The sequence below is a fragment of the Pelobates fuscus genome, chromosome 13 (assembly GCF_036172605.1).
Source record: "Pelobates fuscus isolate aPelFus1 chromosome 13, aPelFus1.pri, whole genome shotgun sequence".
NCBI lineage: Eukaryota > Metazoa > Chordata > Amphibia > Anura > Pelobatidae > Pelobates > Pelobates fuscus.
This window is the reverse complement of record NC_086329.1, coordinates 22,627,409-22,651,274: the sequence shown is the minus strand read 5'-3', so window position 1 is coordinate 22,651,274 and position 23,866 is coordinate 22,627,409. Positions and strand designations below refer to the sequence as shown.

General features: G+C 42.9%; 1 protein-coding gene across 1 annotated transcript in view; it reads right to left on the bottom strand.

Moving 5' to 3' along the window:
• TSHR (thyroid stimulating hormone receptor) overlaps positions 1 to 23,866 on the bottom strand; it is an 83,042-nt gene that overhangs the window by 16,193 nt on the left and 42,983 nt on the right. Inside the window, exons 4-8 of the mRNA XM_063440487.1 lie at positions 23,083 to 23,157; positions 4,241 to 4,315; positions 2,363 to 2,437; positions 1,612 to 1,689; positions 865 to 933 (exon numbers count right to left, since the gene is read on the bottom strand). Of these exons, the coding sequence (XP_063296557.1) occupies positions 865 to 933; positions 1,612 to 1,689; positions 2,363 to 2,437; positions 4,241 to 4,315; positions 23,083 to 23,157 (372 nt within the window). The remainder of the gene's footprint in view (positions 1 to 864; positions 934 to 1,611; positions 1,690 to 2,362; positions 2,438 to 4,240; positions 4,316 to 23,082; positions 23,158 to 23,866) is intronic.

Here is a 23,866-nt window from a genome sequence, read left to right as displayed (position 1 = left end):
ATTCAGAAATATGATGGGGAGTGATTTGTGGAATATACAAGAGATATGCGATCAGGTAAAGGATGGAATATAGCAATATATAGAAATATGGAGAGGAGACAGTTGTGGAATGTGCGAGTATTCGAGGTTGCATGAGTTGTGGAATATAGTAGAAACATAAGGGTGAATATGGTGTGGAATTTAACAGAGATACAAAGGTGAGTGCGATGTGGAATATAATAAAAATATTAGTGAATGGCGTATAAATGCAAAGATATGCATGGATTAAGAAGTTGAATATAGCTTAGATATTATGCTAAGTGAGATTTGAGACTCGAGCAGGGGTTTACCGAAGGGCACACTACTGAGTTCCTCTAAGCTTTTGTTTGTTCTCAGAGGTCTAATTTTCCCTGTTTTTGTTGCAATGCATTAACTTGGTTCGCTCCAAATTCAAAAGGGTAATCCAGATGTGGATTCCGTGCTCACTGTACCTAGAGGGGTATGACGAGGCTCAAAGAAGTCCAAAACGATCGTCCGGGGTTGTTGTATCTCACGTGCAGAGAGAAATTGGTGACATTTCGGTTCTATACTGCCCTTAAGGGTGGGATTAGTCTGATATGCCTTGGACCTGGTTCTCTCTGGAATGGCACAAGCGAGCAAAAACTATTTTTGAGACCTGAGCGGGGTTTACCAAAGGGAAAGCTACTGAGTTTGTCCATTCTCAGAGTTCTTATATTTTCATATAGAAGAAATATAGTTAATCTAACTTACTTGGTTGATTCTGGTTACTTATTTTACGTAATTGCTCTCATTCACGCACACTCTGTAGTTTTTCTCATTCACCTGCAATGTGTATTTTTTTCTCACACTGGCTCTGTTACTTACATTTCATCGAGTTTGGTTCCATTGAATGTGTATCCCTTCAGCTGGGTGAAACCATTGTTGTAGAGTTTGCTTTAAAATAAAAATAAAAAAATCATAGAGAAATACTGGTTTTCATTTACACAACAAAGTAGGAGACAACATATATCTACCCTATGGGGGCCGACGGATCACAGATGGCATTTTGCCTCACTTGTTGATGTACAGTATAGGTTCCATAAGTGCTCATCTCCATTCGTTCTACAGATTTCAGTTACATAGTCTGGTTCCCTTGTTGTACTTATGGTGTAATCAGGCTTATGGAGGGAAGGGTGGGAATAGGATATCACATCTCCCCTTTCTTGCACAACTGTTACATGAGACAACCTTGTTAATTAACCTGAACAGTGTTTTTTTTTTTCCTTTGGTTCTGTTTTTTGTATTTTTAGGGATTGAAATAGTCTTGGAGGTTATTATTTGTAGAATGTGAATGTGGCAAGATGCTTTGGAGGTATGAGGCTGAGTCGAAGGTGTATTATGTTTGTAGTATGATCTAAGTTGGAGAAATATGGTCAGAGAAAATTATTTGGAGGAGTGCAGTTGGAGAACGGCTAGGAATCTGAATTGAGGGAATGTGACTTTAGAGAAGATATGGCTTCAGTAGATGGAGAGGTTTGGATGGGGCTAGACATGTGTGTTATCGAAATATATGGGAATACAAGTTACATTGTTCTAAATTGCAATTTCAGGAAGAGCCCCGTTTGTACTCACAGGGTGAGGAAGCCTTGGCCCAGTCCAAGAAACGCATTAGCCGGCACTGTACTAATGTAAGGGTTATCAGCAATTTCCCTGCAAATAGAGAATGACATTTAGTTGTGAGCTGGTGACAGCAAATTAAACATAGGATTTGCTCACTAAACATCAAGCATTACTGAGTTGGCATCCAACTTGCTAAATGTAGGACAAATAGCAAAATTGTTGAAGTAGATTGTCAACTTTTTACCATTTAGTAAATGAACTTCATGTTTACTTAATCCTAAAACAGGCAGCACACATTTGTGATAAATCAACACAAAGCATAATCCTATTGTGTCCTCTGTATCTGTTTGTTGCATAAATATGTCTGTATAGGGTCATACACGAGAAAAAAAAAAAAATACCTTTTATTTCAATATATATATTCCAGTTTATTTTGTACGTATTAAAAATGTATATTTCAGATATTTTTTGTAGATGCATTTATTTGACGATCCTGTATATATTAGGAATTGTTCTATAAAAATTCTATAATCCTTTTTTTTTTTGTATACAATTTGCTATTTCTTTGTCTCCACAATCCCCCGTTCAATAAATAAACACCCATGGGTTAATTTGAAACACTTCCTACCGCAATTTTTCTACCATTGGTACGAGTCACACTCTTTGAGCTGCCAAAACTCACTAGCGGTGTTTGATAAATCCAGTGATGTTTTATACATTGACTTGCTTTCCGCTTCCATTCATAAAAGCTTATATTACTCACACAAATACATTCATATCAGCAGAGTGAATCTTGGTTAAATCTGGAAAAATGGCGAGTCCGGTGTTTAAAATCCCTCTGAAGGAATGAGAATAAGAGAAGGATTTCCTGTCAGATGGAACAGTCATAAATATTACAAAGTGATATCACTATAGTTAATACAAAGCCCTCTTTGTACAAACGTCCAGGTACTAAATGCAGCCTGTAGCCCGTACTTTCTATTTTTCAATTATTGGAATTGTTTGAGATGTTAATTTAAACGTTACTGGTTGCAACACATATGCCGTTGTCGACTTCTGTATTTATAAAATAAAGAACTAGCATGGCTAAGGTCCTATTGCCAATGCAAGCAGTAAGTCAGTCTCGTTAGAAAATGTATCAGTTATCACATTGTTCAGTTCATTCTATTTGGCATTGTGTCTATAAAACATACACTTTCCTATGGAACAAATTGTTTTTCTGGGGTTTTGTTAAAGGGACATTATAGTCACCAGAACAACTACAGCTTGATGCTTTCTGTGTCAGTTTTGCACAGTGTGCCGCACTGGCATTCAGCATGTCCACGCTCTGCATGAAGGAGCTGAACCTTCCCATAGAAATGCATTTATTCAATGCATCTCTATGGGGAGATGCTGATTGGTGCAGTGCAGCATTTTGCAGCGCATGCCCAATAGCCTCCCATTGCTTTCCTATGGGAAAGCATTGGATTGGCTGTAATCATCAAGATTAATCATCTCAGCCACAGAAGTGAGGACAGTTGTGGCGAGCATGGGATTTTTCTTCACCTTTTCGCTGCTCTAACAGGGAGGCGGACCAGGGACCTGTACAACAGGTTAAAGGGACTCTCCGGTGCCAGGAAAACTAACCCGTTTTTACTGGTACTGCAGAATCCTGCAGTGCCCCTCTCCCCGCCATGTTCCCATGTTGCTGAAGGGGTTAAAACCCCTTCAGTGACTTACCTAAATACAGCGCTGATGTCCCTCGGCACTGGGTCAGGCTCCGCCCATGCTCCCCCTGCCAATGTCAGCTTGCGGGGGAGGCCTAATGCACATGCGCGGCAATGGCGGCGTGCGCGCAATAGACCTCCCCATAGGAAAGCATTATACAATGTTTTACTATAGGGATTCTGGCGACGCTGGAGGTCCTCGTGCATGACGCCAAGCGTAGTTTAAAACACCTTTCATGTTTTAAGAACCCAGAAGTCCCACTAGTGGCTGTCTGATGGACAACCACTAGAGGAGGACTTAACCCTGCAAGGTAATTATTGCAGTTTATAAAAACTGCAATAATTACACTTGCATGGTTAAGGGTGATGGAGTTGGCACCCAGACCACTCCAATTGGCAGAAGTGGTCTGGGACACTCTAGAGTCAGGAATACATGTTTGTGTCCCAGACACTATAGTGTTCCTTAAACTTGTCCATTTTGGTTCCCATCTTGGAGGCAAAGGAAGTAATCTTTATTTAAATATATCCTGTACTTTAGACATGACTATTTGTATCATAATGTATAAATTAAATCTAAAAAATACCAACAAGATTACTTTTTTTACACACACATTTTGAGGATGGTAGCTCTACTTTAAAGGAACACTATAGGGTCAGGTCTGAGGAGCACTGCCCCAGGAAGCACCTCTAGGAACCACCTAAAGAGTGGCTTTTTGCCAGAAACATTCCCTTCTGGCATTAGCCAGACGGGAATGATTATACCCACCAGAACAAATACATAGCTGTAGTTGTTCTGGTGACTATAGTGTCCCTTTAACTGTTCACCTTGCCTCACATGAGGGCTCAGTGAAATCTTGCTTGGTTGGAGTGGGACAAAATATATGGAGTTAGATAGCCAGTCATATTTTTAATGCATATTTTGCTGTTATACTCACAGGTATTTCAGTAACGGAAGGTCTTGAAAGGCATCAGGATCTATATAGTTTAGATTCATTACATTTCGGATTTCTCTGTTTAAAAAAAAACAGTCAATAAAAACACAGATAAAACAATTCGACTCTTAAATGAATGTAAAAAGAAGAGTACTAAAATCAAAACTACAGACAAATGAGCTGTCTGCTGTATGTACTAACCAATCAAATTCACAATACAGGAGAATCTTACATGCTTCACCAAATTCTGTGCAACAAACTTGTTCTCAGCTAATGTTCTAGTGTTCAGTCCTGCTATATTATCAAAACATGGATCTGGCATAGAAACATGTTTCATTAACCATAATCATGAATTCTTTTATACCTTAAAGGGACACTTTACGCATCAAAACAACTTAATGAAGCAGTTTTGGTGTATAGATCATGCCCCTTTAGTCGCACTAGTCAATTCTCAGCCATTTAGGAGTTAAATAATTTTTGTTTTTGTCTGTGCATCCCTAGCCACAGCTCCCCTGCCTGTGACTGACACAGCCTGCATGAAAACAAAATGGTTTCACTTTCAATCAGATGTTGAAGGGACACTATAGTTACCAGAAACACTACAGCTTTATGTAGTGGTTCTGGTGTCTACTGAATGTCCCTGCAGGCTATTCAATGTAAACCGTTTAACCCCAAAGTCTGGATATCCCTGCCTCTCTGTCATTATGTTTTTTCAAAATTGCGAAACCAGAAGGCTTGTGGTTAGTTGATGCTCCCAGCCATGCTCCCAGCCAATCAGTGACTCCCCATTCATAAAACTGGCTGCCCATTGCCCGATTCTGCAAGAGCCTTCCAGTTTCCTGATTTTGAGAAAATACAAGGACAGAAAGAAAGGGAGATTCAGCGCTGGAACACAGACTTTGGGGCTAAACCATTCGAAAATGGTTAAATCTCTTATGGTGAGCCAGCGCCAGGGACCTCCTGGCACCAAAACAGCTATAGTTTTATGAAGTTGTTATGGTGCCTGAAGTGTCCCTTTAACCCCTTAAGGACACATGACATGTGTGACATGTCATGATTCCCTTTTGTTCCAGAAGTTTGGTCCTTAAGGGGTTAAATCACAATTGTCTTGGTTTTAATTACACTCACCATTTAAATATGGTCTTTCGTTTTCTATCTTTGCCTAAGCATTTTGTATGTTTTATTTTCCTATTTACGCTTTACATTCTGCTGCACATCATTTTTATTTTCCGACATAAAGCTTTTCTTTTTTAATTTTTTAAAATTCTTTATTCTTTATAAAGGTAACAAAACATCTTACAATGCCACAACAGCATATTTAAGCGCAATAAGCCTTGACCCCCTTCAATCTGGCTTCCGCCCTCTCCACTCTACAGAGACTGCCCTTATCAAAGTTACTAACGACCTAATCGCAGCTAAATCCAAAGGCCACTACTCCATACTAATTCTTCTTGACCTCTCAGCGGCCTTTGACACCGTTGATCATGCTCTCCTTCTTCAAACTCTTCAATCACTTGGTCTCTGTGACTCTGTCCTCTCATGGTTTTCCTCTTATCTCTCCCAACGCTCATTCAGTGTCTCCTTTTCTAATGATACCTCCTCCCCTTGCCCTGTCTCAGTTGGCGTTCCCCAAGGCTCCGTCCTTGGTCCCCTTCTATTTTCTCTTTATACTGCCTCTCTTGGCAAACTTATTACCTCTTTTGGATTTCACTACCACCTGTACGCTGATGACACCCAGCTATATCTCTCCTCCCCGGACCTCTCCCCTGCCGTCCTGCAACGTGTCAATGCTTGCCTTTCTTCCATCTCTGACTGGATGTCCTCCCGCTTTCTGAAACTCAATATCTCCAAAACTGAGCTCCTTGTCTTTCCTCCTCCTAATACTGATCCTCATCTTTCGCTCTCCCTCCAAGTTTGTGGTACCAACATTAGTCCATCCTTGCATGCGCGCTGTCTTGGCGTCATACTTGACTCTGGTCTCACCTTTGAGCCTCACATCCAGCATGTTGCCAAATCCTGTAGATTCCATCTTAAAAACATAGCCCGCATCCGCCCCTTTCTTGCACCAGATACTACCAAGGAGCTTGTCCATGCTCTAGTAATTTCCCGCATGGATTATTGTAACCCTCTCTTGATTGGTCTTCCCAATAGCCGTACTGCACCCTTACAGTCCGTAATGAATGCTGCTGCTAGATTGATTTTCCTCTCTAGTCGTTTCTCTCACACCTCACCCCTCTGCCAGTCCTTACATTGGCTTCCTGTATGCTATAGGAGTCAATTCAAGGTACTAACTCACACCTATAAAGCACTGAACAACTCTAGCCCCTCTTATATCTCCTCACAGATCCATAGGTATGTCCCTTCTCGGTCTCTCCGTTCTGCCCATGACCACCTGCTGTCCGTTGTCCGCACTCGTACGGCCAACTCGCGCTTGCAGGACTTCTCACGGGCGGCTCCCTTCCTGTGGAATAGCCTGCCTACCGCCATCAGACTCTCCCCTAGTCTTGCATCTTTTAAGAAGTGCCTTAAAACCCATCTCTTTAGGAAAGCTTATGGCCTCCAAGACTAACCCTTACCTCACATACCTGTCTCTTGCCCTCTCCTAAAGGGCAGCCCACCTTATTTGATTGTAAATTCCTGTCCTAATGTGTTTTACACCCCACCTCCTATAGAATGTAAGCTCGTTTGAGCAGGGTCCTCTTCAACCTATTGTTCCTGTAAGTTTATTTGTAATTGTCCTATTTATAGTTAAATCCCCCTCTCATAATATTGTAAAGCGCTACGGAATCTGTTGGCGCTATATAAATGGCAATAATAAATAAATAAATAATATCACAGTATTTCACATATATCGCATTAGAGTACAGACACACTTTTAAGGTGTAGTAAGAGACAGTTTCTGCGTGCACGTCAAGTCGTAGGACACAGAAGTTAAAGACAATCTAGACATGCAAGACGTGGTGGATAATATACTCGTTAGAGGAGTGTTGGTAAAGTAACTGAGCGTCAAAAGGGTAGGAAGCAGGATAGGAACATTAGGTTACTTTACATGGACTGCTTGATAAGTATGCGTTAGCTCATATATATCTATGCTTGAAAAGGTCGTTGACAGAGCATTATTAATGGTAGGCAGACTACTGTAGTACTGCAGACAGAGAAAAGCATTAAAAACATCTGAGCGTGCAACTTACAGTATGGTTAATCAAGGCAGTGTGGTATAGCAAGGAGTTATTGAAATAAACAGGAGATAACGTGCTTAGTTATTAACAATGGTTCCACCACAGAGGGCCCTCAGAGACAGAGATGGAGGATTCCGGAGCACTACACAGAAAAACTGTAATATAATATATGCTCATAAAAGCAAAAAACTTATATATATATATATATATATTCATGCTGCATTTCTCCATAAGCAAACTAGATTAGCCCAAAGGGGAGATCAAACAGAGTCTCGTGTGTTTCTCAGCCTATGCCTTCTCTTGGTAACGCGCTCCCACGCGGTGGCACTATGCAGCGGGCTGGAAGTGTCACGACGCAGGGGGGTCTGTATATTGACGGGGTCGCGGCTGATCAGTGCGGCCGCGCCAATACTTCAGATAAAAGTAAGTCCCTGATCGGCACGGCCGATAAGGGAACACTTTACTTACCTGGATTGCGGAGGAGTGCCTCTTGATCCTCCCAGAAGACGGGTCCTGGCTGGTGCTGCGTTCTAAGGGACGACGGCTGCTGCGGTCCCGTTCTTACTGTTAAAGGGCGCACTGCCCACATTAAAGATGGCGCCGGCGTGCGTGAGACATCACGTTATCAACGCACGTTTTGGGGTCAAAGGCCATGTACTTACCAATCACAGCACTGAGAGGCATATTTAAACCATGTAATGCCTTTTCTAAGAGCCAGGTCGTGGTTTCCACTTGTTGGTTGTCAGAGAGCTCGTTCTTGGTATATTTTCTGGTTTTTGACTTTGGCTATTGTTTTTTACTATCCCTACTTCTAGTATCCTGACCCTTGGCTAGTTTATTCGTATTGTTTCATTCTATATCCCCGACCTGGGCTTATTCTGGCCATTCTAAAGTCCGGTATATGTTGTTTGTGTTAATATAGTTTTGTGTGTTGGGTCACACAGTAATGGCTTGGAACATGCGGTCTCTGCCATTTGTGATGTGTCGGCTTGAGAGGACAGTGAAATCGTGGTAGCACCACCTGTCTTCTGTGAAGATGGGAGGCCCCTATTTTGGGGACTGGGATCACCCCCGCCGGTCCATGGGGGGATTTGGGGAGGGACGGTAACGGAGCTGGCCCTTCATTTTTGATGCGGGTCAGCGCGTGTTAGCCCGGGAGATCGGCCGCATCTCCCTTTCCCAACACCCGCCAGGCCTGGCGTACTGGCGATGAGGTTTTTTTGTTGGGCCACCACAGACGACTCCAGAGTCAACCCCAGGCTGGTCATTCAATCCAGGGTGCACAGGCAGTTTAAGTTGCTCGAGTTTCAAGAGTTAAAAGTGCTGGCGACTGGACAAATTAGTTGGAGACTGGAAGAGCTCTGAGAAAACACGTCCAGTCACCATTGCAGTCAGGCCCCGCCACCCGACATAAAGCTTTTCTGTATTTCAAACATGTTGTCTGTGTTTTGAAAATAAGTGATAAAGTTGTTTACTCACTAAAATGGGAATTGTTGAGAATTTACAAGAGAATTGTAAATTTGGGGCCAAATTATTCTAACTTGAAAATCTCTCTGACTGTTTTTCCTTTTTGGCACCGTGCACCTATAATTTCTCCTAGCAGTCAGTAATTGGCTAATACTCATATCGGGCGTGCATTTTTTTAGGGGGGAGGATATATTAGAATTTTATATAGCAAAGCATATTTATTACTATTGATTGATAAAGAAACCAACACTGTGTTATAACTACTAAAAACAAAAAAGGATGACAGGATCTTGACGATCTACGTCTAGTTTGAGGTCAATAAGGAATTTATTTTCTCTTGTGTGTCACAACTTGAGATTAATTCACACAAATAGTTGCTCTTTTTGCCTTCTCTCGGATCAAAAACAGATATAGAAATGCGTGAATTATAAAGCTTCAAGGCTTTGAGTCCTTTTTTTTTTTTTAGCATATATTAGCATTTCTGGTTTATTAAATTATCCCTGGACTGTTTTAGCTGAATGGCATAACGAGAGGAATCTGCACAGTGTCATACCCAAACAAACTAATCTTGTGCCGTTTGAGGTTAAAGGGGTTAACTTGGGGCGTTGTGCTGACAATATTCATAACCCAGTCCATATGTGTTTATAGATCAAGAATATCTGCATTAATCCCCGATCAGATGATGTCATTGGGCGTAACTAAAATTCCGATGCTGGCTGACCCCTTCTCAAGCTGGACAGATAATTCTGGTTGTTGAATGAAAATTGAGGGCGGAACACAAAACAATGCAATAAAAAATGGCTTGAGAATAAACAGGCTCCCAATATTGTATTTAGACTCTTGAGTCTATATTCTATATGCTGTCACTTTGCACTCCAATATGAAGAAACCCCATGTTCAACTATATCATCTTTAATTTTGTCAGAGGTGCTGGTATTAAAAAAAAAAAAAGCCATTGGTATGGACTAAGAACACACTATATATTACAAGAGCGATTTGATCTATTATAATATAAGGGGGTTACGGTATATGAAGCAATTCGAGGTGTTATATACAGTATTTAAAGTAGTTGTACTAGGATTGTATGGAGCAATAAGATGAATTATGTGTAGCAATATGCAGCGATATATAGAGAGGATATATTGACTGTGTGTAATAGATGGAGTTGTAGAGGTTTTTTTTTTATATGGAGTAAGTGATGTTACACTAACTAGGAGTTATGTGGATTAGTAAATTGAGTTATAAGGAATAATTGGAGGAGTTATATGGAGATTAAATGGCGCAACAGGAAATTATAAGAAGGGATTATCTGGACCAATAGGCGAAGTCACGGAGTCTATGTTTATGAGCTGTAGTGGATATTATAGAGAGGATATATACTGCCACTGCAAGATCTGTGCGTCTTATTGTTAAGTTTTTTTCATGACTAATGGCTGTTTGTTACAGCGCCATTTATAGACCTGCCGACACCAGCAGATTTTACTTGATAATTCTGGGAGCTCACAGACGAGTGTTTGCACGGATTACAAGGAACAGGCGTCCGGCCTACTCAGCTGTTATTATACAGAAGATTTTCCGTAAGGTGATCCAGGATGGAAGTTGAGATGTGTTAGCGGATCTTGGGTTTCTTTAATTGCCCCACGAGCCGCCAGGTTAGTGCCTGTTAAACATAACCCCTCAGCCACATATTTATTTTTATATTCTATCCTTACACAAAGTTTTCACAGTGCAGCTCGTTAGAATAACACATTCTGGCAATTAGAGTAAATGTGTAGCAGTGTTCTGCCAATGGACTTAGCAACACATTTCTTAGCAAATTGCTTGATCAATGAAGGGATTAAAAGACAAGAACACCAGTGCAACATCAGGTGAAAGTAACCTGCAGTAAAATATTTATTCACTTCACGCCACGTTAGTGAGATTTAGTCCAGCATCAGCTATTTAAGGCAAAGAAAACACAAATATACAACTCATTTTCTGTTTTCAGTTCTCACAAACACCAGAATATGCAAATGACAAGAAAAGTTAGTTTGAGAAGAATTCGGTGGCTCCAGTGACCCATTTTACCATGACTGTCCCCAAAATTAGTGCTCTGTTCTGCAATTTTTTTTTCTCAACATCTGGTAAGTGTGTCCAAACGGATACTTGCAAATGTGGCCGGGGGATCAGTAAAGTTTTGGGAATAACATTTAATAGCAGATGATATTTGGGGTCCTTGTGATTTAAAGGTTGATATGTGGTGCGCCTGTCTTGGAACAGATGGTTTTTAAAGGTGATTAGTTAGCAGAGAGTTGAGAAACATTGCGCTGGAAGACCTGTTGGTAGCCACCCAGTCTGTTTTCTACCATTAATTCTTGGCTGTGTGGGTCACAAGATGAGAACCTGAAATCATTCGGAAGTGGAATATATCTGAAATCAGCACCCCTGATACATTTTGTAAGATGGGACATGTTTACATAGGTCCCTTTCTGCAGGTACTGTGTTCACAAGGTCCATTTCTTCTATGATGCAAAATATGTAATGGACAAGCACCTCGGCCAGAACCTATTAGACTAATGCACTCGTATATCAGTTCTCCTTTTGTGGTATAATCCCAGGCGCCAGGTCGACATGGCGACTAAGAATTTTGCCCTGGCGCCTGGGATTGGTCAGCCCGTTCCCTCCTCCTATCTCAATCCCCATGTAGCGCTCTGTGCGCCGGTGTACTGGGAGGAAGTCAACTGTAATTACTTTCTCCCAGCGCTGAGGCCGCACAGCCATTTCCCATTTCTCAGGCCCGACCGACCACCCACTCCCATTTCTCAGACCCAACCGCCCCCATTTCTCAGACCCGACCACCCTCCCCCATTTCTCAGACCTGACCGCCCGCCCACATTTCTCAGACCCGACCGCCCGCCCACATTTCACAATTGCGCCCGCCCACATTTCACAGACTCTACCGTCTGCACAATCGTTCCCCTGCGTGATTTCAGCGCCGGGAGGAAGTAATTGCAGATCCCTTCACTTCCTACCTGAGTGAGCAGCATGTGATATCCAGACAGGTGGAGGAGAGGAGTCTTGACCAGCGGCAGCCCACTGTCTGTCTGTGTGTGTCCGTCTGTCTGTGTCAGTCCAGGTGTCTGTCAGTGAATGTGTATGTTTAGGTCACCAGCCCCCCTCTGATTGCAATAGTGTTTTTACTCAACTGTTTTCCAACGCCGTGCCAGTCTCACCACAGCTGGCCCACCTCCATAACTGAGATTATTAATTACCATTCAATATCTCCTCATAGTGAAGCATTAAAACAATGCATCTCTATGGAGAACGTTCAGCCTCCACACTGAATGTAGGTGCTTCATATTGTGCAGCACTGAGATAGGAGACACTTTAGTGACTGCCACTAGAGGTGTTACTAGGCAGCAAGGTAAACAATGGCTTTTCTCTGAAAAAGCAGAGCTTGCATTGAAAAACCTACAGGGACAGGTTATAGATACCAGAGTTTCTAAATTAAGCTGTAGTGTTTCTGGTGACTGTAGGGTCCCCTTAAGAATTTTATTTTTGACGCTGAAAAGAACCTTTCTCCCAATTATTTTAGCTGGCTTCTTGATTGAAAGCAAATTTGTCATGCCCTGGTTTAAAGACACGTTATTGTTAGTATTATTGCAGTGGAGCTCTGATACACCGAGACACTTTTTCAATATGGAGCTCCCAGACAAAAGGGACATTCGGATAGAAGAGAGGGACAGGGTGATTTGGGCCCAAAATAGTGACTGGCCCTCATAAATAGGGACACTTGGGAGGTATGCTCTCATTATAACAGCCCTGAAATGCCTAATGATCACTATACACCTCTCTTCTTTACCCACTCACCCACATGCATGGAAAGGTAAAGGAGGTCACTGTAATCATGGAGCATTAAGGCACTTAATGTGAGTGGAAGATTCGTGAATAATTAGACTTCTCTCCTTTAGAAGAATTTAACATGTCCCAGAGTTTAGGACTTACATTGATTGTGTTTATTGGCCTGGCCTCAATAGGCAGCACACAGAGAGAGTTTGCTGAAAGCTGGTCCTTTATACAGCTTGTTTACTAACTAAGATATCTACAGATATGTTACTGTATGCTGTTGTGACAGGAGACACTAAGACGTTAGCTATTTAATCAGTAATGACCAGTTTTACCATCCGCAGGGACCTGTGGAGTACAGCTGATTTGCCGGTTCCAGTAATAAGATATGTCAATATTCAGCAATAAATGGACATATATTTGAAGAAAAGATGAAGGAGCTCACTGTTGGAAATACTTATTTTGCAGCCATTAGCAGTTAAAATTGTGAAGGTTTTGGGGCAGCTATAAGGTATTTGGAATGCCAATAAAACAGCTCCATAATAATAGATACGTGGCTCAAGGCAAGTGATTCCCAACTCCTGGTTTGGGAGCCAAAAAGTGATGCCCACATTATGTTAGGGGGTCATATTGGTAAGGACAAGCATATCATATTTTATTATGAACCACAATAAGTTGTGTACTGTATATTCACTGCTGTCTCCAGAGGGGATATGGTAGCACTATTGTAACGTTCACTAGGGAACCCTTACACGCAGACCGGACAGAGCAGAGAGAATTGCAAGATGCTTAGAATGGTCGGGTTATGCAAAAATATAGTATAGTCAAAACACGAGCCGAGGTCAAGGGAAACAGAGAGACGGAATAACGAGAGACAAAGCCAAATATCAGTAACCAGGAAATCCAAATAACAAGTGTAACACTCAATGGTAAACCAAAGACCACAACAGGGCACTGAGGCAAGGGAGAGGTTAGCTTATGTACACACAGGGTGTGTCTGATTGGCTAACCTCCAATTAGTGTTAACCACAACACGTGGGAGAAGTTTCTTCCCTCCCTTGTGGTCTTTGAGGTCATCACTGTGTGCCGGGTCACATGACTGTGTGCAGCACACATATAAGGAAGTTGCTCTAGAGCATGCAGCGTCAGACACACTGCCGGTCTGGAGACAGGGACCAGATGACGCCGCTGTGATGAGGTAAGCAGTGGCGGATCCAGAGCCTGATCTCGGGAGGGGCACTTGTAGATTATTTAAAAAAAATAATCCTAGCACAATAACCACTACAGCTCAGTGTAGTAGTTATGGTGCCAGTAGTGCCAGGATCCCACCCCGGAGTAAGTAGTCATACCGTTTAAGAACAGTTTGACAACTTACCTGGGGTCTGCTGGGATATAGGGCATAGGAGAAGTGGTGTGTGTTAGGGGTGAAGTGTGTGAGCGGTGAAGTGAGTGTGAGTGCGTAAGGGTGGCAGTGTGTGTGTATGGGGGCACTGTATGTCTGTGTGGGGCAGTGTGTGTATGGGGGGGCACTGTATGTTTGTGTGGGGCAGTGTGTGTATGGGGGGCACTGTGTGTAAGGGGGGGTCGTGTGTGTGTGTTTGGGGCAATGTGTGTATGGGGGGGCAGCAGGGTGTGTAGGGCACTGTGTGTGTATAGGTGTGCAGTGTGTGCGGGGCAGTATGTGTATGGGGCAGTGTTTGTGGGACAGTGTTGTATGGGGACAGTGTTTGTGGGGCAGTGTGTGTATGGAGGCAGTGTTTGTGGGGGCAGTGTGTGTATGGGGTCAGTGTGTGTAGTGTTTGTATGTGGGGCAGTGTTTGTGGGTCAGTGTGTGTAAGGGGGAAGTGTGTTTGTGGGGCAGTGTGTGTGTGGGGCAGTGTGTGTATGGGGACAGTGTGTGTATGGGGACAGTGTGTATATGGGGGCAGTGTTTGTGTGTATGGGGGCAGTGTTTGTGTGTATGGGGGCAGTGTTTGTGTGTATGGGGGCAGTGTTTGTGTGTATGGGGGCAGTGTGTGTATGTATGGGGGCAGTGTGTGTGGGGTCAGTGTGTGTAGTGTGTGTATGGGGTCAATGTGTGTAGTGTGTGTATGGGGTCAGTGTGTGTAGTGTGTATGGAGACAGTGTGTATATGGGGACAGTGTGTATATAGGGACAGTGTGTGTATGGGGACAGTGTGTGTATGGGGACAGTGTGTGTATGGGGACAGTGTGTGTATGGGGGCAGTGTTTGTGTGTATGGGGCAGTGTTTGTGTGTATGGGGGCAGTGTTTGTGTGTATGGGGGCAGTGTTTGTGTGTATGGGGTCAGTGTGTGTATGTATGGGGTCAGTGTGTGTAGTGTGTGTATGGGGTCAGTGTGTGTATGGGGTCAGTGTGTGTAGTGTGTGTATGGTGTGTGTATGGGGTCAGTGTGTGTATGGGGTCAGTGTGTGTAGTGTGTGTATGGGGTCAGTGTGTGTAGTGTGTGTATGGGGTCAGTGTTTATATGGGGACAGTGTGTGTATATGGGGACAGTGTGTATATGGGGACAGTGTGTGTAGTGTGTGTATGGGGACAGTGTGTGTAGTGTGTGTATGGGGTCAGTGTGTGTATGGGGTCAGTGTGTGTAGTGTGTGTATGGGGTCAGTGTGTGTATGGGGTCAGTGTGTGTATGGGGGCAGTGTATGTTGGGCAGTGTGTATGGGGGCAGTGTGTATGGGGGCAGTGTATGTGGGGCAGTGTGTATGGGGTCAGTGTGTGTATGGGGGCAGTGTGTATGGGGGCAGTGTGTATGGGGGAGGGGAGGAGGGAAGGGAGGCTTTTTAATAAAAAAAATAAAAAAATAAATGTATTTAATAAAATATATTATGTCCCCCCTCCCTTCTTACCTTTATTGAGGAGGAGGGGGGACATTTCTGGATCCCTGGTGGTCCCAGTGGGGAATCCCTGGTGGTCCAGTGGTTCCAGTGAACTCTAGCCCGCGCTCCAGGGCTAGAGTTCACTCTCGCGAGATTTGGAGCGTTGCCGCGGTTACCACGGCAACGCTCCAAATCTCGCGAGAGGAGGACCCGGAGGAGCTGCTGGTAACAGCTCCCGGGTCCTCTCTCCCTCCCCTGCCGGTCGGCTGTCAGTAATGTGCCTGCGGACCGGGGAGGGAGATCACTGATCACTGATCTCCCTCCCGGTCTGCAGGCACAATGCAGGGCTGGCACTTGGGCAATGTCAGCCCTGCACTAGCCGGCAGGGGAGAATCTCGGGGGGGGCAATTGCCCCGTTGCCCCCCCCTGGATCCGCCAATGGAGGTAAGCAAGGTCGCCGCGAGCAGTGGACCTGACAGCTATGCATATATATATATACAGGGTCAGTTCAGAGGAGATATGATAGCACTTTACAAATATATACAGGGTCAGTTCAGAGGGGATATGATAGCACCATACAAATATACAGGGCTGGATTAACAGAAGTTCTGATGGAGCTGCAGGCCCATGGAATAGGCCCATTGATTTAAAAAATTAAAAAATTTTTTTTTTTTACACACTACTCTTAGGGTTGCCCTCGGCCCTGTATTTATTTGAGGCTGCCTGGCCGGTGACGATATTGCAGTAATACCTGCAATACAAATGCCGGTATTTTTTCTCGGTATAAACAGAGATTACACCAGCCAGTAGGGTTCGCTGTGTGTGTAGAGAGATGCAGGGATAGGAAGTTACAGCATATACCTGAATCACTCTCCTCACTGACCCGCGGGGGACCAGCTACACAGCACAGAGAGTCCAGACGCTGCTCCCAGCCTGCAGAGACAGCCTACAGCTCAGCGAATTGAGGGATGGGGTAAAGGCTGCAGGGAGACATGGGGACACTGAGACACTAGGGGACACTGTGAGACATGGGGACACAGGGAGACCCCTGGGGACGCTGAGACACTTGGAGTCACGGGGACACAGACACACATGGGAACACAGACACACATGGGGACACTGAGACACTAGGGGATGCTGGAAGACATGGGGACACAGACACTTGGGGAAACAGACACACATGGGGACACTGAAACACTAGGGACACAATGTCCCCAAGTGTCTCAGTGTCCCCATGTCTCCCAGCCAAGCCAGTGTCCCGATCACTTCCGGGTTTGCCGCACGTGGCCCCGGCAGTGTAGGGAGAGCATCTGAAGCCATCCGCAGGTTTCAGATGCTCTTACCGTTACCGAGTGCATCTAGGGGTAGAGGTACTCAGTAATAGTTGTAAAAATAAGAATATAAATTATTTTTAATTTTTTTAAATTAACCCTTTAACCTCCCTTCCCCATGTACTTGCCGATCGTCGCGTTCCCCCACCGGCGATCGGTCTTCTTCTTTGGGGGAACTCTCTGGACTGAGCCCAGAGAGTCCCCCCTCTCCAATTTAGGACCCCCAGGGGCCATGTGATCGCTCTAAAAGAGCAGTCACATGGCCCCCAGAGGTGTCCACAGTACTGCCAGCAGGGGCACTGCCTGAATTGATAGATATATATATATCTCAAAGTTCCTTGCACTACATCCTTCAAAGGTGTGTATAGCTTACATGCTGGGTGCTGGATCCAGGTCACAGATATCCAGAGAATTCAAAAGATGGTCCGCACTCCAGGTTCCGTTTAAAAAATAACTTTTATTCTTACATCAAAGTAAAAGATTATGTGCCAAAAGGTCACATGGCACAGAATCTTTTACATTGATGTAAGAATAAAAGTTATTTTTTAAACGGAGCCTGGATTGCGGACCATCTTTTGAATTCTCTCTCTCTCTCTCTCTCTCTCTCTCTCTCTCTCTCTCTCTCTCTCTCTCTCTCTCTCTCTCTCTCTCTCTCTCTCTCTCTCTCTCTCTCTCTCTCTCTCTCTCTCTCTCTCTCTCTCTCTCTCTCTCTCTCTCTCTCTCTCTCTCTCTCTCTCTATATCTATATATATATATATATATATATATATATATACATAATACTTGCGCGTGTATATATACACACACACACACACACAGACAGGTATTATGTGTGTGTATATCTATATATGTGTATGTTTGTGTGTGTATATATATGTGTATGTTTGTGTGTGTATATATATATGTATAATATATACACGCGCACATTTTATATATATATATATATATATATATATATATATAAACTTTTTTTAAAAACCAAAACATTTATACAAAAACCAATAAAACCACTAACTTTGGCCAGTGTTTGTGACTAAGTGGCTACAACAAAAGACTGGAAATACCCCATTTGGCATACCCTGGGTTGTCTACATTTGAAAATGGTATGCCATGATGGGGTTATTTCACATTCCTGGGCTACCATATGGTCTCAAAAGGCAACAAAAGGTCCAGCAAACAAATCTGGCAAACTAAATCGGGCAAGCCCTATATTGGCCCCCGTAACTTTCCAAAACACCATACAACCTGTACATGGGGGGTATTGTTATACTCGGAAGACTTTGTTGATCACAAATATGAGTGTTCTAAATCAGTAAAACGTATTCCGACGATGAAATCACCAGTAAAAGTGCAGTTTTAGTGTAAAAAAATGCAAAAAACTAAGAAAAATGCTAACTTTGGCCAGCGTTTCTGACTAAGTGGCTACTTCAAAAGAATGGACATACCCCATTTTGAATACCCTGGGTTGTCTACTCTTACAAATGGTATGCCATGATAGGGTTAATTTTGCTTTCATATCTTTACATAATGCTGCTCCCACCTATATATCCTCCCTTATACACAAGTATGTCCCGTCTAGGCCTTTACGATCTTCTGAAGACTTACGTCTATCTTCCGTCTGTACTCCCACCTCTGATGCTCGCCTTCAAGATTTCTCGAGGGCTGCACCGTACCTGTGGAACTCGCTTCCCTCCTCCGTTAGATGCTCACCCAGTCTCCACCTTCCTTCGTTAAAAACCCACTTCTTCATAAAAGCATATCAATTATACTGTTAATAGCTCCCGACTGATTCCTCTTCTGCAACTGTCACTAGTCTAATACTATCCTTACCTTTTTGTGTCATTTTTTGCATGTAAGCTCATTGAGCAGGGCCCTAACCCCTCTGTTCCTGTGTGTCCAACTTGTCTGGTTACAACTACATGTCTGTTCGTCCACCCATTGTAAAGCGCTGCAAAATTTGACGGCGTTCTATAAATATCATAATAATAATAATAATTCCTGGGCTGCTATATGGTCTTAAAGGCAACATAGGCCCAGCAAACCAATCTGGCAAATTTCAATGTGCAAACATGGAAAAGCCCTACATTTGACCCCTGTAAGTTTGCAAAAGCCCATAAAACCTGTACAGTGGGGGCACTGTTGTACTTGGGAGATGTTGCTGAACACATATTGGGGGTTTCTTTGTCAGTAACACATAAACAGAACTAAAAATCCATGCCTAAAGTACAATGTGAGAGAAAAATAACACAAAAAAAAGGACTATCCAAAAGTTTGACAAAGGCTGGTGGTAGAATTAGTGCATGGAAAGTGTTAAAATACCACCATTTGAAATACCCTAGGGTGTCTTCTTTTCAAAAATATATGTCTTGATGGGGGTAAATGATATTGTCCGGCTTCAAAAATGTCCCAAATGGGACATGGGTGCATGATGACTAACTGTGAAAATTCCAAGTTGGAAAACTGGAACGCGCACCCTCCAAATAAGGTCTTTTAGCCCCCAGAGAACCCTACACCTATACATGGGTGGTATAGCTGTACTCAGGAGATGTTGCTGAACACATATTGGGGTGTTCTTTGGCAGTAACACCTAATAGGAGCTGGTAATCCATGCCTAAAGTAGAATTTGTGTGAAAACTAACACAAAAAAATGACTACCCAAATGTTTGACAGAGACTGGTAATAGAATTAGTGCATGGAAAGTGTTAAAATACCAACATTTGAAATACCCTAGGGTGTCTACTTTTCAAAAATATATGGTTCGATGGTGGTAAATTATATTGTCTGGCTTCAAATATGTCCCAAATGGGACATGGGTGCATGATGACTGTGAAAATTCCAAGTTGGAAAACTGGAATGCGCACCCTCCAAATAAGGTGTTCTAGCCTCCAGAGAACCCGACACACCTATACATGGGTGGTATCCCTGTACTCAGGAGATGATGCTGAACACATATTGGGGTGTTCTTTGGCAGTAACCCTTAAAGTTCTCACTGCATTTATTCTTAAATTGCTTTGTGTCTCAAAAAAAACAACCAATTATTATTTTATTTTTTTATTTGGCATAGATTGGTGGTAAAATGGCTGCATGAAAAGATTCAAAATACCCCAAGTTTAATACCTTAGGTTTTCTTCTTTTAAAAAATATATACATGTGAAGTGTTATTCGGGGATTCCTGACAGATATCAGTGTTACCATGTAACTTGCGTTAATTTTGAAACAAAATTGGTTTGGAAATAGCAAAGTGCTACTTGTGCTTATAGCCCTATAACTTTCCAAAAAAAGCTAAGAAAATGCTAACATTGGACATTTCTAAACTCAGGACAAAATGTAGAAACTATTTAGCACGGGTGTTTTTTGGCAGTTGTAGATGCGTAGCAGATTTTGGGGGTCAAAGTTCGAAAAAGTATATTTAAAAAAAAAATGTCATCATATTTTTTAATTTTTTTAATAGTAAATTATATGATATGATGAAAATAATGATATCTTTAGAAAGACCATTTAATGGCGAGAAAAACAGTATTTAATATGTGTGGGTACAGTAAATGAGTAAGAGGAAATTTACTGCTAAACACAAACACCACAGAAATGTAAAAAGATCCTTGGTCCTAACTGCAAGAATTTTGAAAAACGGCCTGGTCACTAAGGGGTTAAAATGCACATTTTTGTTTTCGTTTTTTGCATTCATTAATTCAGAACCAAATCTTAAAAGGCCAAGACATTGTTTGAGTTCTAACAATTAAGTAAATCCCATTCCGACTGGGACTGGGAATTGTCAATGGATTGTCAATGGAACCGCTTTACCCTGTTTATTTATTACAATAATTAGGTATAAGACCCATTGAGTCTACTACTACCGCATAACATCAGCATATAAGCATGTTGTCACTTTGTTGCGTTTCCATGTGGATATTGAATGGGCATTTGTTTGCAATGCATGGGTTTGTGAATACACAATGCTTACATTCTCCATAGAAGAGCCCTTCAGGAGTCTCAGGGCATTTTATCTTGAGGACCACTGCCTGTTTAATGGTAAACAATTAGGCAATTTTAATGAGATCCAGTAGGATACAGATGAGGGGCTGGACCAGAGTACCTATTACATATGGTGCAGATGTGTTCCTTTCCCAGTCTATACACTTAATAATCAATCATATATTTTGGAAGTGCCAACAAATCTACAGAAAGCACAATATTTTACTAGATTCTATTTTTTTTTTTTTTTTTTTTTTTAGATTTTTTCCTCCCAATATTTTCAGATTCTTTTTTTTTTTTTTTTTTTCTTTATTTTTAGCGTGCATGAAAATATAACAAGTGGGCTCGTCATGCCCCAACAGCTTTGACAAGCATACAAACAGACATTTAACAGTTGGTTGGCATGTGGAATCTACTGCACAATTTTTATATAGATTAATAGTTGGTTAAACTACTCTGCATAAGTATACATAATATGGCAGGTTAAGTATAACAGTTGCTGAACAAGTCGTAGGGGCATTGGGTTAAACGGCTCATGTTTAGTAAAATAGCTGTGGCTTGCCCTACATATCTAGTAAGACTGCGTTTGGGTATGAAGAATATTTCAGCGGTTCTAACAGATCAGCCGGTGTAGTGCAGTAAAACTGACAGGATTCATGTTAACTCTAGGCTTTATCTTCGTGTTATTATGCCTGTCTTTATATAAAACATACAAGCTAAACATGCTATCTAGAGGCATGATCTTTCAAACATAGTAATAGTTAGGTAAGTATATGAAACAGGAGAGACATTATCACTGGTGCTAACTGGAGTGCTGTTATGCAGAGAGCAGATGTATGCAAACATATGCCTCAGGTAAGGTCAAGGGCCCGTTGAAGGAAGGAGAGAGGGATCTCCAGGCACAGGCTCGAGGTTTTGCACGTCTTATCCTATGCCCTTCTGGCACTGCGGTGGACCCGGCAGAATTTTGTTGCTCAAGTCCCACATAACGGTGTCCCACCTGTCCCTGGCTTCAGCACAGCCCAGTGTACCTTGCCCTCTGGTCCGGTCATGGCCTGCTACCCAGACTTGGTCTCCGGGTCTGCTGCCTGTATCCTGCTTTGCACGCTGAGTCCCTGTATTCCAAGGATGTGGGCTGTCCCTTGGGGTTTGTCCCCGGTTGGATTGAGGTCCAGGTGTGTGAAGGCTGCCGTCATTGTGGCGTTTCTGTGTGCGGTGTGCTGTCCGCTTTCTCTTCCTCCGCCTGCCCGATTTTGGCGTTGAGGTACCGCCGGGTAATGTGGACTTTGTAGGCTTGAGTCGAGTGGAGGCAGCAGTCTTCTGTGGTTGTCCCTGGGTTTGGACGGGTGAGGTGGGAGTGCATGAGCGGCTTGCTATGCGTGTCCAGAATTCCTGGCACAGTTTTTCGAATCTGTCTGCAAAGTTTTTGGCCCAGTCTGAGCTCTCGGGGTTGTCTTGGCTCACTGGGTCAGACGGCGTGTCGGCCATCTTTATCCCGCCACGTGGTCTCAGGCTCATGAGGGATAGATGTGGTCGCAGTAGCGTGATCGGTATTCCCAGTGGGGACCGGGATCTCCCCCACCGGTCCAAAGGGGGGGGGTAACGGGGCTTCGGTTGGTGCACTGCGGGATATGCAGTCCTAGGCGGGAGATCGGCCGCCTCTCCCAGCCAACGGACCCGCGGTCCCGGAAGGCCAGTTTTCAGGAGGGTAAAACTTTCAGGTTTTGTTGTGCTTGTCGAAGGTATCGTCTGTGCTTGTTTTCATGCTAGTTTTGCTCGCTTTGCTCGCTTTTTGTTTAGTTTTAGTCCATTTAGGCCTTGTGCTGGCCGGAGCTGATAGAAAGCACGTCTGGCCAGCTTGAGGATCAGGCCCCGCCCCCCAGATTCTTTTTAAACAAGGGCTGGAAGCTTTTTTCACACCTTTAAATCTGATTACTCAAGAATATAATATTTAGTATTTTGAGTAACAACTTGTTGATCCAAGGAGATACATGGCTGGCATTTTAGACTCAAGGAGGTTTTTATTTTCCTTTTTGTGGCAAAATTGGAACTTAAAATCACTTAAATTCTTTTGGATGAACTGCAGTAATATAGATTTACTTTTATTACAGCCTATATTACTGTGTAACTATATTCAAACCAATAAAACTATATACCCAATGCACAAGCAAATCATTAGTATGCCATAAAGATATAGGCCTACCATTTCAGTAGGGAAAATGATGCTACTTACATTTGGATGATGCTGCTAAGTCCACTGAAAGAGCCTGCTTCGAGTCTCTGCAGCTCAGTGTCTAGTGATATAGATCTGGAGAAGAAAAAGACAAGTTAGAGACTTATTAAAATCCTATACTTTCTATTGCCATTCATAATCGTTTACGTTAATTAAGCCATTATGATTATATCACTGTCTGCTCAGCTTATTTTGAATGCCTAAGGGGGAACGAAGCATTTTATTTTACAAGTTATATCTTTACAACTGTGTTTAGGTTTAAAACATTCATATCTTTTTAAATCAAGATTGCTTCCTTATAAATACATAAGCTTTAATGTCCAACTGTGCAGTTAGAATATTACCGGTAACTATACATTCAATTCTATCACCAGCAGTGCTTCACGACATCCAGCGGAAATGTTTGGAAAAATCTCACAGCACAGATTACTGGCACACTCTGAAAGAACACATACCCACTCAGAGTTCCGTAGTGACTGTCGTTCAACTCTAAAAATAGTTGAATCAGTGTGCTTAGGTACTCCCTATACTACCCCACAGTAAGAGCCAGATGATGCTAGGAAATTATTATGTCCCTGTGAGTCCAGCCAGTAGGAGGCATTCCTCTTGATCCGCTTTCTGCACTCCTTTCCCCCGATTCCTACTTTATGTGCCTGCTGGATACCAGACCTCTGACCTGTGTAATAGACTAGGATTCTTTGTTGCGCGCCATAACCTACACAGCAGGTATGACTTTGTCCTGCTCCCACTGGCCAACATGTTCTGAATTGTTTCTGAACCTTAG